At 40.6% G+C, this 15,202-nt stretch overlaps 2 protein-coding genes across 4 annotated transcripts; one reads left to right on the top strand and one right to left on the bottom strand.

Annotated features, from left to right (window-relative positions):
- Positions 1-5,370: 5,370 nt before the first annotated feature.
- LOC128271992 (uncharacterized) lies at positions 5,371-6,397 on the bottom strand. Its single transcript, XM_053009737.1, has 2 exons — positions 5,843-6,397; positions 5,371-5,748 (listed from the first exon to the last, which is right to left on the bottom strand). The coding sequence occupies exons 1-2, from the start codon at positions 6,395-6,397 to the stop codon at positions 5,371-5,373; spliced, it is 933 nt and encodes a 310-aa protein (XP_052865697.1).
- A 967-nt stretch (positions 6,398-7,364) lies between these two features.
- Positions 7,365-12,885, top strand: LOC128274438 (nose resistant to fluoxetine protein 6). Of its 3 annotated transcripts, XM_053012655.1 has the most exons (6): positions 7,365-8,015; positions 8,091-8,956; positions 9,521-9,863; positions 9,955-10,249; positions 10,329-11,433; positions 11,509-12,885. In XM_053012655.1, exons 2-6 carry the CDS (start codon positions 8,758-8,760, stop codon positions 11,634-11,636), a joined length of 2,070 nt encoding a protein of 689 aa, XP_052868615.1. In that variant the 5' UTR covers positions 7,365-8,015; positions 8,091-8,757; the 3' UTR covers positions 11,637-12,885. The 3 variants fall into 3 exon arrangements, with proteins under 3 accessions (XP_052868615.1, XP_052868623.1, XP_052868606.1); XM_053012663.1 differs by lacking the exon at positions 8,091-8,956 and having other exon boundaries at positions 7,365-7,883; XM_053012646.1 differs by having other exon boundaries at positions 7,365-8,956.
- Positions 12,886-15,202: the final 2,317 nt, after the last annotated feature.

Genomic DNA, 15,202 nt, shown 5'->3' with positions numbered 1-15,202 from the left:
ATAAAATATAATTTTGGTCGGACATTTGACCAGGATTGGTTTGGCAGTAGCCCATTCGGTCGACCTATTTTTGAGTACATTTTCGAATGTAACTGGTCCTATTTCGGCAATAGCAATTTCAAGTTAGGTCTTGAGGTCGTAAATGGTTGCTGGTTTGTTCGCACAACATTTGTCTTTCACCGATCCCCAAAGATAATAGTCCAATGGTGTCAAATCGCAGCTATTTGAAAGACAATTTACACCATTCTGCTGATTATTCGTTTTCCGCAGTACAACGATTGTGGCTGTCGCTGTATGGCACGTAGCGCCGTCCTGTTGCAACCGAATGTCGTCCATGTTCGGCCTTTCGGCCGAAGGTTCGGTCTTTAGGCATTTTTTCATTACTCCTTTATTTTCAATTTTTAACTCACTTTACATGTAGTGCGCATTTAACAGTGTAAAGCTGGGGCCAAACGAAGCGTAAAAACGAGCGTAAAATTATTTTATAAGGCCGGGGAAAAAGCCCCGGACGTTTTTTGCTTGAATTTCAAAACTATATTTAACAGATTTCTAATGGTCCGATTTGCGTCAAATATGCACCATTTTGTTGGAATTTTTTTTAAATACCTTCATAGTGACTCTTTTGCAGAAGGCTTAGTCGTTATTGGCGAAAAACTCTAGCAATCCATTTTAAAAACCCCTTTTTTGATCTCAGTTTTTCATCACTGAGAAAATTTTGTAATGCGTGACAAAGATGTCAATCGCTTGGATTAAGGTTCGGACTACATTTTGTTCGGTCTGACATTTTGTTGTCCTGATGGAACACAAAACCTCTTCTGTTGGTCGATTCTGGTCGTTTCTGGTCTATTGCTAGCTTCGAACGGTGCAGTTGTTGGCGGCAGAGATTTGAATTTAATGTTTTGTTACACGGCAGCAGCTCATAATAAACGATTCCTATCAAGTCCCACCAAGTAGAACCTTTCTAGTCGTTTTTCATTGTTTAGCCACCAGTTAAGCAGCTTCACCACCCTTAGACCCTGACCGATTTCACACAATATTGTCGTAATTGACCCATTTCTCATACCTAGTACCCATCCGTTTAAGAAATGGGTCGATTTCGTTCTATTTCGCAAAAACTTCGCAGATGGCAATTCGATCCTCATGTTTTTTCGGTGTAAATGTGGTGGCGCCCAAACATCGAGCTTCTTTGTGAATCCAGCTTTGCGCAAATGACTTAAAACTATTTGATGCCTAATCTTTAGCTCCTGGTCGATGCTCTGATGACTAACATGCGGATCAAGTTATTTCTGTGATTTTATCGACATTTTCGATGACAGGTCTGCCTGTGCGAGATACATCTTTAAGATAAAAAATAGCCGAAACGGGTCAACGAAATCAAAATTTATCGCAACTAGCTTTTAGAGTATTGGCACCATAAACACCATGTAAAATTCACCATTCAGCGGCCTAGCTTGAATTTTAGCCTTTTTTGGACAAAAACTGCAAAATATACCGAATTTTCTCTTCGTTGACCTCCATTGTTAACACCCTGTAGCTCACAAACGAATAGAACAAACAATAAACAATGAAAGCATTTTTTTAAGTGTAAAGTATCAGCTTTAAAACGAACTTAAACTTAAAACTGTACGATCGATACTTCACGAGATATCGATCACTAAAAATATCTATCGTGAAAAACGTCCATGTCTTTTTCCCCAGCCTTATATAATGCCAAATCGTTTGCGCATATGCCAAAACGTTTATGCCTCAGCGGAGATGTAAAACGGTTTGACATTTTAACACTCGGTTTTACGCTTCGTGTGGCCCCAGCTTAACTGGGGAGCCAGACGAAACGTAAAAATGTCAAATCGATCTCGCTTAGTCAAATCGTATATGAATTCGCGGACTCATAAACGATTTTACGTTGAAGATTAATATCAAATCGTTTCATTACGCTTCGTCTGGCCCCCCAGTAATACTTTTCTTCATTTGCTGCACGGATTGCGACATGCTAAGAGATTGCCCTCCTAGCATATCGCAATCACTTCCATCTGCGTCCGACTTAATGAAGAACCTATTTCTGGATTAATGTGAACCTACTGAGGCCTAAACCTGTGTGGCATACGTGACACTTTCTGCTAGGCTCAGCATAATCGCTGTCGAGCGTCGCCCCGGTGGCGTAACTTCGGTTATGATAAGCCCAGTGTTTATGTGAGCTTTCTGCTTTGCGCGCTTCACTCAGATGGCGTCGCTCGTGTGGTCCTTAAAGATTTCCGTTCCCAGCGATCTTTCTGAGAGCAACGTTCACGTTCACCTCCACAGATACTAGGCTGCTCATTAAATTCGGAGCCACGATAACAGAGATCTACGATACGATAACTGCTACGAGTCTAATTTTTTTTTGTCATATTGGTACACTATTCAAATGAACGTATGGAAAGTTTCATTTCAATCGGTCACTTACTTTTTTTTTTACAAACCTTTTAGTATCGACAGTATTTTTGTCACGTCACAGTATGCTTTACAGCTGCTATGACGTCATCATTTGATGAAAACCGCTTTCCGCGCAGGATTTTTTTAGGTTTGAAAACAGATGGAAGTCGCTAGGGGCCAAATCTGGTGAATAGGGTGGATACTCCAACAATTTGAACTTTAATTTATGGATTTTTGCCATTTGTTGCACTGGGTGCATTGTTCCATTTTTAGCGAATGCGGCACCCATTTTGCAAAATTTTTTTAAGAACCCAAAACTTCAGTCAAATTACTGGTTATACTGCTCAATGAGATGGCTAGGCCTTATAGTAAATCTCTTTCAGTGGTTCGATGATTTTCGAAAACGATATCCTGTATTTTTTCTACGATTTGAGGTGTTGTGCCTTTTTTTCACGTTTTTGACATGGTTCGTCTTAAAGGCTTATATGTTTAAACTCAGAAAACCTTCTTTTAACCCCCTAATTAAAGGTGAAGAGTCCTTATACACTTTCAATATTCGTTCATAATTTTCCTTTGCTTTTAAACCTTCCAAAAATAAAAATTAAGTCACTGCACATACTTGATTTTTTCCATTGTAAAAAATACTGTGACATGTCGATACTAAATAGCTTGTGAAAAAAAAATTAAGTGACCGATTGAAATGAAACTTCACATACGTTCATTTGAAGAGTGTACCAATATCACAAAAAAAATCAGGCTCGTAGCAGCGCTCTTTCTTGTCGAGGCTCCGAATTTAATGAGCAGCCTAGTACACAATGCCACTTAACATAAGCTGGGGCTGTGTCCACCACACACCGGATAGTGCCGGTCGTCGGGTGGCAGGTTTTCACCTGTCGCCAGGGCTCTCTTAGCATTACTTTTTTAGAGTTCCTGGAGACCGCTGCCTTTACATTCGTAAAACTAAGCATACCAGGTGTATCCGCTGTTTTTCAGTCAAAAAACCTATTTTTTTAAATAGAAAGCCAAAAAATAATTCATTCGAAGTATTTTCCCTCGCTAGATATACATTTTTTCCACGTCTCTGGCAATTTGTGTATATCACGCCAAAAGAATTTTTCATTTTTCGAGGCAAACCACTCGTCAAGCTATTTTCCGACATCTTCATACGAATCGAAGTGTTGTTCGGCAAGCGCGTAACCAATCAACAAAAAAAGGTCATAGTCTGAAGGGGCCAGGTCTGGTGAGTAAGCGGGATGAGGTAGAACCTCCCAGTTTAGTGTATCAAAGAAATTTTGGACCATTTTTTACGTGTGCGATGGGGCGTTGTCGTGGAAAAATATCAACTTCTCATGTCTTTGTTCAGACCCCGGGCTTTTTTCACGCAAAGCACGGTGCAATTTGATAAGTTGTTGATGGTAGCGGTGAGCATTGACAGTTTCTCCAGGTTTCAACAGCTCATAGTAGACGATACCTGGCCGACCCCACCAAACGCACAGCATCATCTTGCGTCCAAAGCGATTTGGCCTTGGGAGAGAAGTTGATGGTTGACCGGGATCGACTCAAAATTTTTTTCGTTTTGGATTCTCAAATGATATCCACTTTTCATCGCCAGCCACCACAAGATGCAGAAACGACTTTCTTTTTTGTCTAGCAAGCAAGATTTCGCATGTGTTTCGGCGTCGCTCCATCTGCCAATTCATGCCATCATGCCATCTGCCAATATCGTTCAATTCATGGGGTACCCATTTTCTAATTTTTTAACCTTTCCCATGGCACGTATGGAAATGGCTGATTGAATAACTCCTAACTGCTGGGCAAGCATTTTTTTGCGATTGGGTATCATCCTCATCCAAAAGAGCCTGCAATTCATGGTCCTCAACTTTTCTGGGTCGATTTTCACGCTTCTTGTCAGTCAAGTCAAAATGGCCGTCTTTGAACCGACGAAACCAGTCTCTGCAAGTGGTTTCCGATAATGCACTGTCACCATAGACCTCTGCCAGCATTCGATGCGATTCGGCAGCCGATTTTTTCAAATTTAAGCAAAAAAGTAGAGCTTCCCGCATATCTGCGCTGCCACACGGTGCATAACAGCAGATATAACAGTCTCATATAACAATTTTGATAGTACAGCGACTAGGCGTCAAAAGCGTTGTAGTTCAGCAGACCCTATAACACGACGTTATACAGGGCGCAGAACACAACGTTATACAGAGCGCATACCAGATTTGACACTATGTTACGTGTTACGTGTTATAGTTATGCACCGTGTGGCACCGCAGTATGCCTTTTTTCTGGCACAATACTAGACATGATTATGCAAGGAAAAATGTGTTATTGTATGGAATCACTTATGATGTGCACTGATTGAAGTAAACAGGTGTCAAACCCCTGCAAAAAAAAAGTATGAAGTGTCGATGACAGCTTAATGTGCTCACTAATGCCATCTATAAGCAAAAAGCGGATTTAAGCTTATACACCTGGTAGACTGATTAGAATAGGTTAAGCTTAAGATGTGCATAGCTAAACGCACTAGCTATGCAATTTCCCGTCTAATAAAACCTTGAGAGGACACCACCCGGGGAGGTCTTAGCTGTGGTATGTTATTTTATACAAAGAAAATATACAATTTATTTTACTAGAACGCTACAGCTCACCTATCCCCATAATGCAGATATTGATCCACACATAGTTAGGGTTGTTACGTCGGGTGGTAGGCTTTCGCCAGGCGCCAGTGCCTCTTGGTATGATTTTTTAGAAAACCGGGGGCCTCTGGCTTTACATTCTTAAAACTAAGCATAGACTGATTAGAATAGGTTAGGCTTAAGATGGGCATAGCTCAACGCACGAGCTATGCAGTTTCCCGTCTCATAGAACCTTGAGAGGACACCACCCGGGGAAGGCTTAGCTGGGGTATGTTATTTTATATAAAGAAAATATACAATTTGATGACCTAGAACGCTACTGCTCACCTATCCCCGTAGTGCAGATGTTGGTCCACACATAGTTACGGTTGTTACCCTGTGTTGTGTTGGTCGGTCCGTAGGTCTCTGGACGAGGGAACGGATTGTGTCGATCCAAAAAATAATTGCTGGGAACGCTCATGACAAACTTCATGTAGGCCAAGTGGCGCGGAGTTTCCTCTACAGGCCCTGCCATATATGTGGCCGGATTGAAACCAACGTTTGGCGGTGGACTGCTGGTGGTCGGCAACAGCCACATCAGAGTGGCGCTTTTCTCGCGATAAGTATCAATAAGAAGGCCCCGTATTTGCGCATAGTATATGTTGTCCTTCACATCGACCAGGGATACGATATCACTCTCCTGAAAGCAGATATTCTACAACGAGAGGAACGAAATAAAACATTTCATTGATGGTTCACTTCCGATTCACAGCGTTTTCTGATTTGATCGAGAAGCCTTCGGAAATCACCTCATGGAACAGCTGTGCTACCGCCTTCGTTGAGGCCGTTTCGCGAGTCGATTTAGCTGGTGGTTTCTTCAACAGTGTACGCCGCGATTTAGCCTTAGAGTTGAAATGACCACGGCCGGTTTTGTTCACTCGACGGCGCACTGGAGGTCGCGTTACAGGACAAATACGACGTCGTAGACGTCGAGGTGAATACATACCGAGTGGAGCCACCGTGTCCGTCGCCTCGGACTGCTCAGCCACACCTGTACTCATTGCAGCGTGTTCCATTCCTTCTGCGGACTTTTCGGGGTCAATTGATTGGTTCTTTCCAATATCAATTTTCTTTGATGTCCCGGTAGTAATATCTTCAACATCCATCAGCTCGATTTTAGTATCGTTGGTCACGTTCGACCCGGTTGCTGCAGGTCGTTCGTTTGATCTTTCGTGCAGCGGCTCCAATGGGGGATTCAACTGAATGTCGTGGCACACGGAACAGATCGAACGTCTGTCGAGCATGTACCATTTTTCTGTAGCAATCGTACCACAAATAGAACACTTCTGCACCTTAGGAGGCATACTGTAGTCGTTTTCGGCTCTGGTTAGCTTAGGTTATAGGCGGATGTAAACAAATGCTTCCGAGTCACTAATATTCCTGTATGGCGATATTTCAGTCCTCGTGGTTTCGAAAGATTAAACCGTACCGGTTACGGTTAATTTAATTAAATCTAAAAAAGGGCTATGTTGCACCATAGCAAACATTATAGACGCTTCACTGGCTAGACTGAATGACAGCGCGTGTACGCCGAAAGCGCGTTATAGAAAGCCACAAAGACCGATCTGCGGTTGTAGCCGGATAAAACAGAAGGCAAGGGTGACTGACGGAGCTGAGACTGTTTATACGTTTATATCCGCGGCTTGTGAATGCGCGTAGCACAAGATAGATCTATATCTATGTTCTACGTAAATACTAAATAAAGGGCGATGATGCATCGCGGTCCTGCCTCCTGTTCTACCAGATAGACCCTGTCGGGGGGGAGGGGAAACAGAATGTTTCCCGCATCGGGAAATTCTATATAAAAAAACACCTCGAATGATGCTAGCTCGAGAGCTCGTGCTGTCAAACGCTTTGTTTACTTGGATTCATGTGTGCGTGTTTCGATGGTGGTTTGACATGTTGACATGTTGATGCGCGAGTTTTTTTTACGGAATTTATCGAAATTTAATCATTGCTTCGGTTTAAAAGCCATTTCCTCGATCATTGTGACCGATAAGTGAGCACAACGTATCGGGTTTGCGTTATGTCGTTATGAAGTCGTTATGAAGTCGTAGCGTGTGGACGCTCCACAGATTACTACGATACGATAACAACATTAGTCTGTGCAGACTAAAGTAGCAGAGAAGTCGTAACGTGTGGACCGGGCTTTACTACAGACTACAGATGTGGTTTGGAATCGGATGCAGAAGGCACGTTAATAACTTAGGGTTTGTCGGGCCTTGGCAAGGTTTGTCTTAGTATTGATTTTGTTCTATTGTAGATTTATGCGTATCATGATGCGCATACATCCCAATCGACTCGAACATGCAAAACCAAATAGACCAAAATGAGGATACATTCCTGCAGTTTCAACGAGAATAACGACTCCGATGGGGAGAGTGTATAAGATTACGATGCAGCGAATAAGCTGAACGGGAGCGCAGAATATACAGAAAAAGTTCCGCTCGCTAGGAGTCGTAGAAAAGCTGTTGTAAGCTATGTGGCGAAAGGCCTAATCAGCACCAGAGAACGTGCAACAGATTTTGATGGCGTCTGAGCGGGCGACACAGAAAAAGCACGTATCGGCCATGTTGTGTTTGGTCAATCGTGCTGCACAATGTCACGACTGACGTTCTCGGTTTCAGGGACAGCACAGTGTGAAGTTGTTAGAGGTAGTCACCTCACTGATGTGCGCTACGTTGGAACACCTTCGTACGAACCCGGAACTGTTCCTACAGATGACCAAAACGGATCTACAGCTTAAGCTGTACGGTGCGGTTGGCTGCGAGTATGCGGAATATTCATATGGTTGGTATGGTATCAAGGTTGCCTGCCACCAGAAACGTTGGTGGAAATAATGATTGATTTTGTGCTCAATAACTGTGTATTCGAGGAGGACGTGTGACTCAGGGGGATATGATCGTACATGAGCTGGGAATGGTAACCAAGCAGCTCGATCGTGTTATGCGTGACAAATTGAGGACTCATGTTTGTGTTTCTGCTTCACGTCTACAGATATAATATCTGGCTTCGTACTCCAATACCATTCTCTCTGTTTCTAACTGTCCATTCAATTCAATTCCTGTTGACCAAGGGGGACGAAACAGCCAATAGCAGTAGGTAATTAAGTTTATGATGTCAATTTCGTGAAATTGATAAAAAAGAGAACGAAAAGGAAAATTCTTTCGTCCTTTTGTGTAGTCTCACACTAAAAGGGACACCCATTATTAAAAGGTGGAAGTATCTTTATAGTGCTGTATTAATTTCTTTTCTACCAGGTTCATTTTGCGTGATTCAAGGAGCATCGGGTTTTGTATATAATTAAAATTAGGCGTCCCTTTTGATTCGCTGTAACAAAAGAAATAATTTACTATAAATTACAATCTCGAATAGATCGAATCTCTATAATCGAAAGCGAAGGTTCATTAATAGTTATCTTTCCTCACCACACTTAACTCTCGGCGAGCATATCCTCTTAAAGTAGAATCAAACTCAAGTAGTAGTCGAGTGAACTATAAAAACAATCATTCATTCATTATCAGGCACTGAAAATGTTAATTCCTATAAAACACAATCTAAACATTTGTTTCAGCTCATTTGTACTTCGACGGTGTTGCACAGTTGACCGTTAAAAGTTGTACGATACTCGTGAGTTCCTCTTTCGTGCCTAATTAATAATACTATGTTGCTTTGGTGGTTTTGGTTATTCGGAATTGCCCATATCATACTTGCCAATGAAAATGTATTCGGCGAGTACAGCGTGTTTGGACCATCGCACTTCATATTGGATGCGCTTCGTTTGCCTAACGATACGCTTTGTGATCGACAGCTCAAGGCAGTGGTTACTGGTTTGAAAGCAAAAGAAATCTGGTCATTGGAATGTAAGTGATAACAAATTATATATAAAATTATTCAAAATTCTAGAAACAAATAAGATAAAATTATCAGGAATTCACTTGTTATTCTTAGTGCTACTACGAATCGAACAAATTAATCCCAGAATTTCGTTCATAAGCAGATGCATGCTATTTACATGGTACATGCTTTATATCTTTTGAGAAGTAAAACGTTCTTTTACTATTTCTACTAAGAGTTCAATTGTATTTTTAATCTATCTACTCCATTTATTTCACGCACGTTCACTCCGATAAGCAAACAAAACTATAGAATACATACGAATGAAGATTGCTTCAAGTGTCACAGCTCTTCAACCTCTAGCACTCGATAATCTATGTCACAAACAGTAGCGTCAAATACACAGCGCGACACACTTCTTATCCTTTCTTTACGCAACCGTCTGTTCCAAACTGCATTAGCGAAGCCTCTCGAAAAAAAAGAAAGATGTGCAAAGTTGTCCCGAGTTCGTTGCTCCGCGATGAACGCAAAGCGAACAAAGCAGAAAATAAGAATAAAATAATACGCTTATCGCTATATCGCATTTTTAGTCGCAGATGCATGGGGTAAGTGGCCGTCCGGTGTGTTAGCCGGTAACCTCTACGAGCTGGGTAACTATGATCAATGTGTTGGTCTGCGACACGACATCATTGAAGGGGCATACTGTTTGCTTACCATTTCCCTCGAGCATATACTACCTGTTCCTACGCAACGTATCATGCCGGGCACATCCAAAGGTGCATGGACAGTTCATCTAGGGTCCTGTATACCGACAACCTGCAGTCCAGCATACTTTCTGAAGCTACTTAATGAGACCTATCCTGCCTTGCCGGCCATTGATATGGTGTGCAACTCAATACCGCCTTCGATTGGCACTGTTCAATACGTCGCTATGTGAGTATTTCTTTCATTTTCCGGATACAACACATATTTGGGCTTAGACTGAATTATCAGTTTATTCTTGCCAATGATCACTCTGCTGTAGATTCATATTTGCTCTGATCGGATTATTGATGTTCGTGAGTACAGCGTATGATACACTGGTACGGTGGATTAGGTTTAAACCTCGGTACAACCTGGTCATCTTTTCGCTGTATTCCAATGCTTTGAAATTATTTGCAACTACCAACCATCGAGACTTTGGAAACGAGACAGGCAAACCCAGCACTATCAAGTGTATCAATGGAATACGCGTACTCTCAATGGTTTGGGTCATCTTTAGCCATAACTATGTTCGCATCGGAATGATACCACTAGTTAACTCCCACGTGATTCTCACGGTGAGTTTTCAATAACTTAATAGTATCACCGTCAATCACCGTCGTCAATTTGGTTTTTATGTTTCTCACTTCTTAACAGTGGATCCGGTCCTATCACAGCATGCTTGTCGTGGCATCCACCGTTTCTGTCGATTCGTTTTTCCTAATCAGTGGACTTCTGACCTGTTGGAGTATGCTGAACGAGTTGGATCGAAACGGCAGACTTAATTTACCGTTGATGTACCTGCATCGCTACCTCCGACTAACACCAGCCTTAGCAGCTTTAATCCTATACTCTGCCACACTAATGCGCTACAGTGGCTCGGGCCCATTTTGGGATGGCGCCATGTCCCTAACTGCCGATACATGCCGCGACTACTGGTGGTCAGCTCTCCTCTACGTACAGAACTACGTTAATCCTCGCGAGATGTGCCTTGGGCACTCCTGGTATCTGTCGGTGGATATGCAGCTTTATCTTATTGCGCCTTTTCTAGTCTACCCACTGTGGCGTTGGGGCCGTAGAATTTTGCTTCTTTTAGGAGCGCTGTTGCTTACTTCGATGGTCACTGTGTTCGTACTGTTTCTCATGCACAACCTGCGCCTTTCGTTCCTTGCGGTGGATTCCGACCGTGTTCGACATTCGTACACATACTACCCAACTCATACACGAATGGGCGCGTGGCTAGTGGGGCTCGCATACGGATATACCCTCCAACGTACCCGAAAAAATCGCGTGCAAATGTCACCATTGGCTGTGTCCGTCGGATGGACTGCAGCCTCGGGTGCCATGTTGACCATCATACTTGCGGCCTATCCTCTACACCAGACAGATTACAAAAATTTACCAATCATCGCCGACGCCACGTACGAAGCACTCAACCGTGTCGCTTGGGCTGCAGCCGTCGGATGGGTCATATTCGCCTGCGTGAACGGGTACGGCGGAGCTGTCGATCACTTTCTTGGAGCAACCGTATGGCAACCACTGGGGCGCCTCTCCTACTCGATCTATTTGCTACACCTTCCCATCCAGTTGATGATGACTGGAGCCGCCCGACACTCCTTCTATTTTAGTGATTTACTTGCCGCGTATCAGTTTTGGGGAGACATCGGATTTACTTTAACACTTGCAGTATTCTGGACACTGCTGTTTGAATCGCCGGTGATCGGACTGGAGAAAATACTGTTTGGCCGTGCTAGACGAAACTGTAAGGTCAAAAGCATGAAAACACCTGAACGCCTTTTTATTTTTCCAAAATCTTGGCCTTCACCTTTTTTTACAGCTGACCGACAACCATCAAGAATTGCACAGAGCACCGATACAATTACGAATAGCCGGGATATGGCTCCGAAACCTTCTACTGAACGATGCGATTTTAGAAAATTCAGAAACAGAAAGCTATCAGTATAAAAAACACATTGCTCACACGTTATCATCATAACCACTGATGATGAAGTAAGAAATAAATATTTTTCAGTCATTAATATTTTCGAATCGACTAGCATTACGAGAAAAGGTAACTATGAAAAAAAACAATCAAATTCCATAAAAGTTTTTAAGAATTTATTTGATTTAATTGTAAACAGTTTGGTTCATTCCTGAAATGGTAACGATAGTACTACTGATGGTTTATAATAAATGCTACAACAACTACATAAATGACACTTTTATAAAAAATTGTTCTCGGCCGTTTCGTCTTAGTTAAAGCACATTTTGGTGCTGTGACACTTTGATTACGTCTGATTTATAACGATTAGAGCAATATCATAAGAATTTTACGAAGGGCAATATGTTGTGTCATCTCTTGCATATCTCTTACATTTGAACGTCCCCTTACATTCTATGAATGCCTTGATTTCGAGCACACATTGTAATATGACTTGCCATTTGCTTCCTATCCATGTAACATGGGCAATGAACGCGTAGTATTATCTGTCTAATTAACATCTACGATGCATACATTGTAAAGAACCTTCTCCAAACAGTGAAACAGACAAGGGTAGATACTTCATTAGGTTTTCAATTTTGCTGAATCTATTCTTCTTAAACTAGTTTTCCTATAAATAAATTAAAGTATTTTAAACAATGCTTCTAAGCGCTAAAATAACCGTTATGCTAAGTTACCCAGTGCATTAACAAGTCAATGCTAAAATAACTTGTTGGAACTTAACTACCAATTAAACTTTTATATTGCATGTATCACCAAGTATGGCGCAGGTATAATTTCACCTTGAAGTAATTACAGTAAATAAAAAATAAAACGAAGTGAGAAACAACCATGTAACTAAAAAACCACTAGCTTTCTATTTCCTATTAAAAATATGCAAAACTAGAACAAAACGAACAATTTTAATTTACAATTCACGCTGCGCGATAGGACTAACTATGGAAAACAAACATGCAAACGGGAATACAAACGGGAGCTAAAGCATAAAAACATTTCCAAACTCATCTAAATCTGGGCTTTTGCACAGTCGTATATATCTTGGTTTCTGTTGACAATTTTTCGAAAGCATTCGAACATAAACATAAACACGATTTTAACCTTTTAATCTACAGTATTACAAAACAAATAAAGAAATGATACGGAGTTGTGATGCTTCCTCATGCTAACGTACTGGCATGTTCAGTGTTGTAAAACATTTTTACTTTTCCTCTAGGTTCCAATTTTCTTTGTACTTTTCTTCAGTTGTCTATTGTAACTATCATTTTGATCACTTGGCTACAACGTCTCATAATATTTTTGCTCTTTTCCTTTTTTTTTTTTTCATCAGATATCCTGCTAGAATATTTGTCTGATTTTGTTTTTTTTTCGGGGCTTCGTATCCAATTAGTATTTAAAGCTTTGTCGTATAAGAAATCAAATATATTAAAAAAATCCATTGATTTTCACTTATACTAATATGCAATGCTGTTTATGAATCGCTCTTACACTTCGTTCCCTCATCGTAAATTCATCTTCTTCATCCTCATTCATCCGGCATCACTATTCACTTAAAGTGTACTAGTTTACTAAGACATAAACTTTAACATGTTATTTGGACCCCTTTCGCCATTACCTTTCCTCGTCTTTCCTTTTACTCCTCATGTTTCACCCTCTTTATACTAAACATGTTTTTCTTACTTATCCAAACCAGTCTACATACTAGTAGATCTTTTCATTTACTTGTACGATACAGAAGATGTACTTCTGATATGGTACTTCTCCATTAAATGATTGACATGGTTATTTAAAGGTAGAATATGGCAGCCAGAATTACTATTTTTGCATTTTCTTTGTATCTACTTCATGTTTTTTCTAATAATACGTGATCAAATGTCCACCGGCAACATTGATCTGTATATTCTTTTTATGATTATTATTCTAAATTATTTTATGTTTTAAATGAGCTGAATTCTCCCACTGAAAATGATCGAATTTCCGCAGAATTCCCTTGTTCTAGGTTATATATATATATATCAGGCTGGAGAAAAAGTAATCCATTATTTTCTCGGTAGATGACTTTAATGATCGATATCTCGTGAAGTATCGATCGTATAGTTTCAAGTTTAGGCTTGTTTTAAAGCTGATACTTCACATTTAAAAAGATGCTTTCATTGTTTATTGTTTCTTTTATTCGTTTGTGAGTTACAGGGTGTTAACAATGGATGTCACCATAGAGAAAATACGATACATTTTACAATTTTTCTTTGAAAAAGGCAAAAATTCAAGCTAGGCGGCTGAAATTGTGCATGGTCTTTGTTGTGCCGATACTCTCACAGCTAGTTGCAATAAATTTTGGTTTTGTTGACCCGTTTCAGTTATTTTCGATCTTAAAGATGCACCTCGGCCAGGCAGACACGTCGATAAAATCGTCGTCGGCATGTTAGTAGTCAGAGCATCGGCCAGAAGCCAAAGATTAACCATCACACAGTTTTAAGCAATTTGCGCAAAGCTGGATCCACAAAGAAGCTCGATGTTTGGGTGCCACCCTATTTACACCTATCAAAACTGGGTACTGGGGATGTGAAATGGGATACATATGGCAATACTGTGTGGAAATGATCGTGGTCTAAGCGTGGTGAAGCAGCTTACAGGGTGGTCAAACCAGGACTTACGACCAGTAAGGTTTATATGGTGAAACTTGAGAGGAATCGTGTATTATGAGTTGCTTTCGTGTGGCCAAACACAAAATTCAGATCTCTACTATCAATTATTGCACCGTTCGAAGCTAGCAATTTACCAAAAACGACCAGAATCGGCCAACGGAAGAGGTTTTGTGTTCTAACCGGACAACGAAATGTGACGCACGTCTTTAGTGGCTTGCCAAATATTTTGGGAGTTTGGTTGGGAAGTTTTAATGCATCCACCGTATAGTCCGGACTTTGCACCAAGCGATTGACACCTTTTTCGGGTATCACAAAATTTCCTGAGTGATGAAAAACTGAGATCAAGAAAGGATTGTGAAAAGGGATTGCTGGAGTTTTTCGCCAATAACGACTAAGCCTTTTATAAGAGAGGCATTATAAGCCTATCTTTGAAAAAACAACAAATTTTCCAACAAAACGGTACATATTTGACGAAAATCGGACCATCGGAAGTATCTTAAATAATGTTTTGAATTTCACTCTAAAATAATGGATTTCCTTTTCCCCATCCTCAGTTGATATAGCTAAGTTTATGTATCTTACAGAAAAGTACTTTGCAATCTGTGAACTTGAAAATTATGTATAACATTTTCGTTGTTGTTGTTAAACATTGGAATAAAATTTTTGAAATATCAAGACGTAAAGTACGAAGTATGAAATACTAATTATTTGCGAGCCTAATGAGCTTGGAATGATTTAAGCTCGTGTTTTTAACCCATTTGAAGACAAGATGAGTACAAAAAAGTGAAATTGAAAAAGTAAAAATAGGAAGAGTGAAAAATGAAACGAATAGTTTTTTTTGTAAGAATAAATAAATAAACAAAACTGAAAGTCAACATAAATTCTGT

Source organism: Anopheles cruzii, chromosome X (genome assembly GCF_943734635.1).
Source record: "Anopheles cruzii chromosome X, idAnoCruzAS_RS32_06, whole genome shotgun sequence".
NCBI lineage: Eukaryota > Metazoa > Arthropoda > Insecta > Diptera > Culicidae > Anopheles > Anopheles cruzii.
The sequence above is the reverse complement of the archived record's forward strand: the minus strand, read 5'-3'. Positions and strand labels throughout refer to the sequence as shown.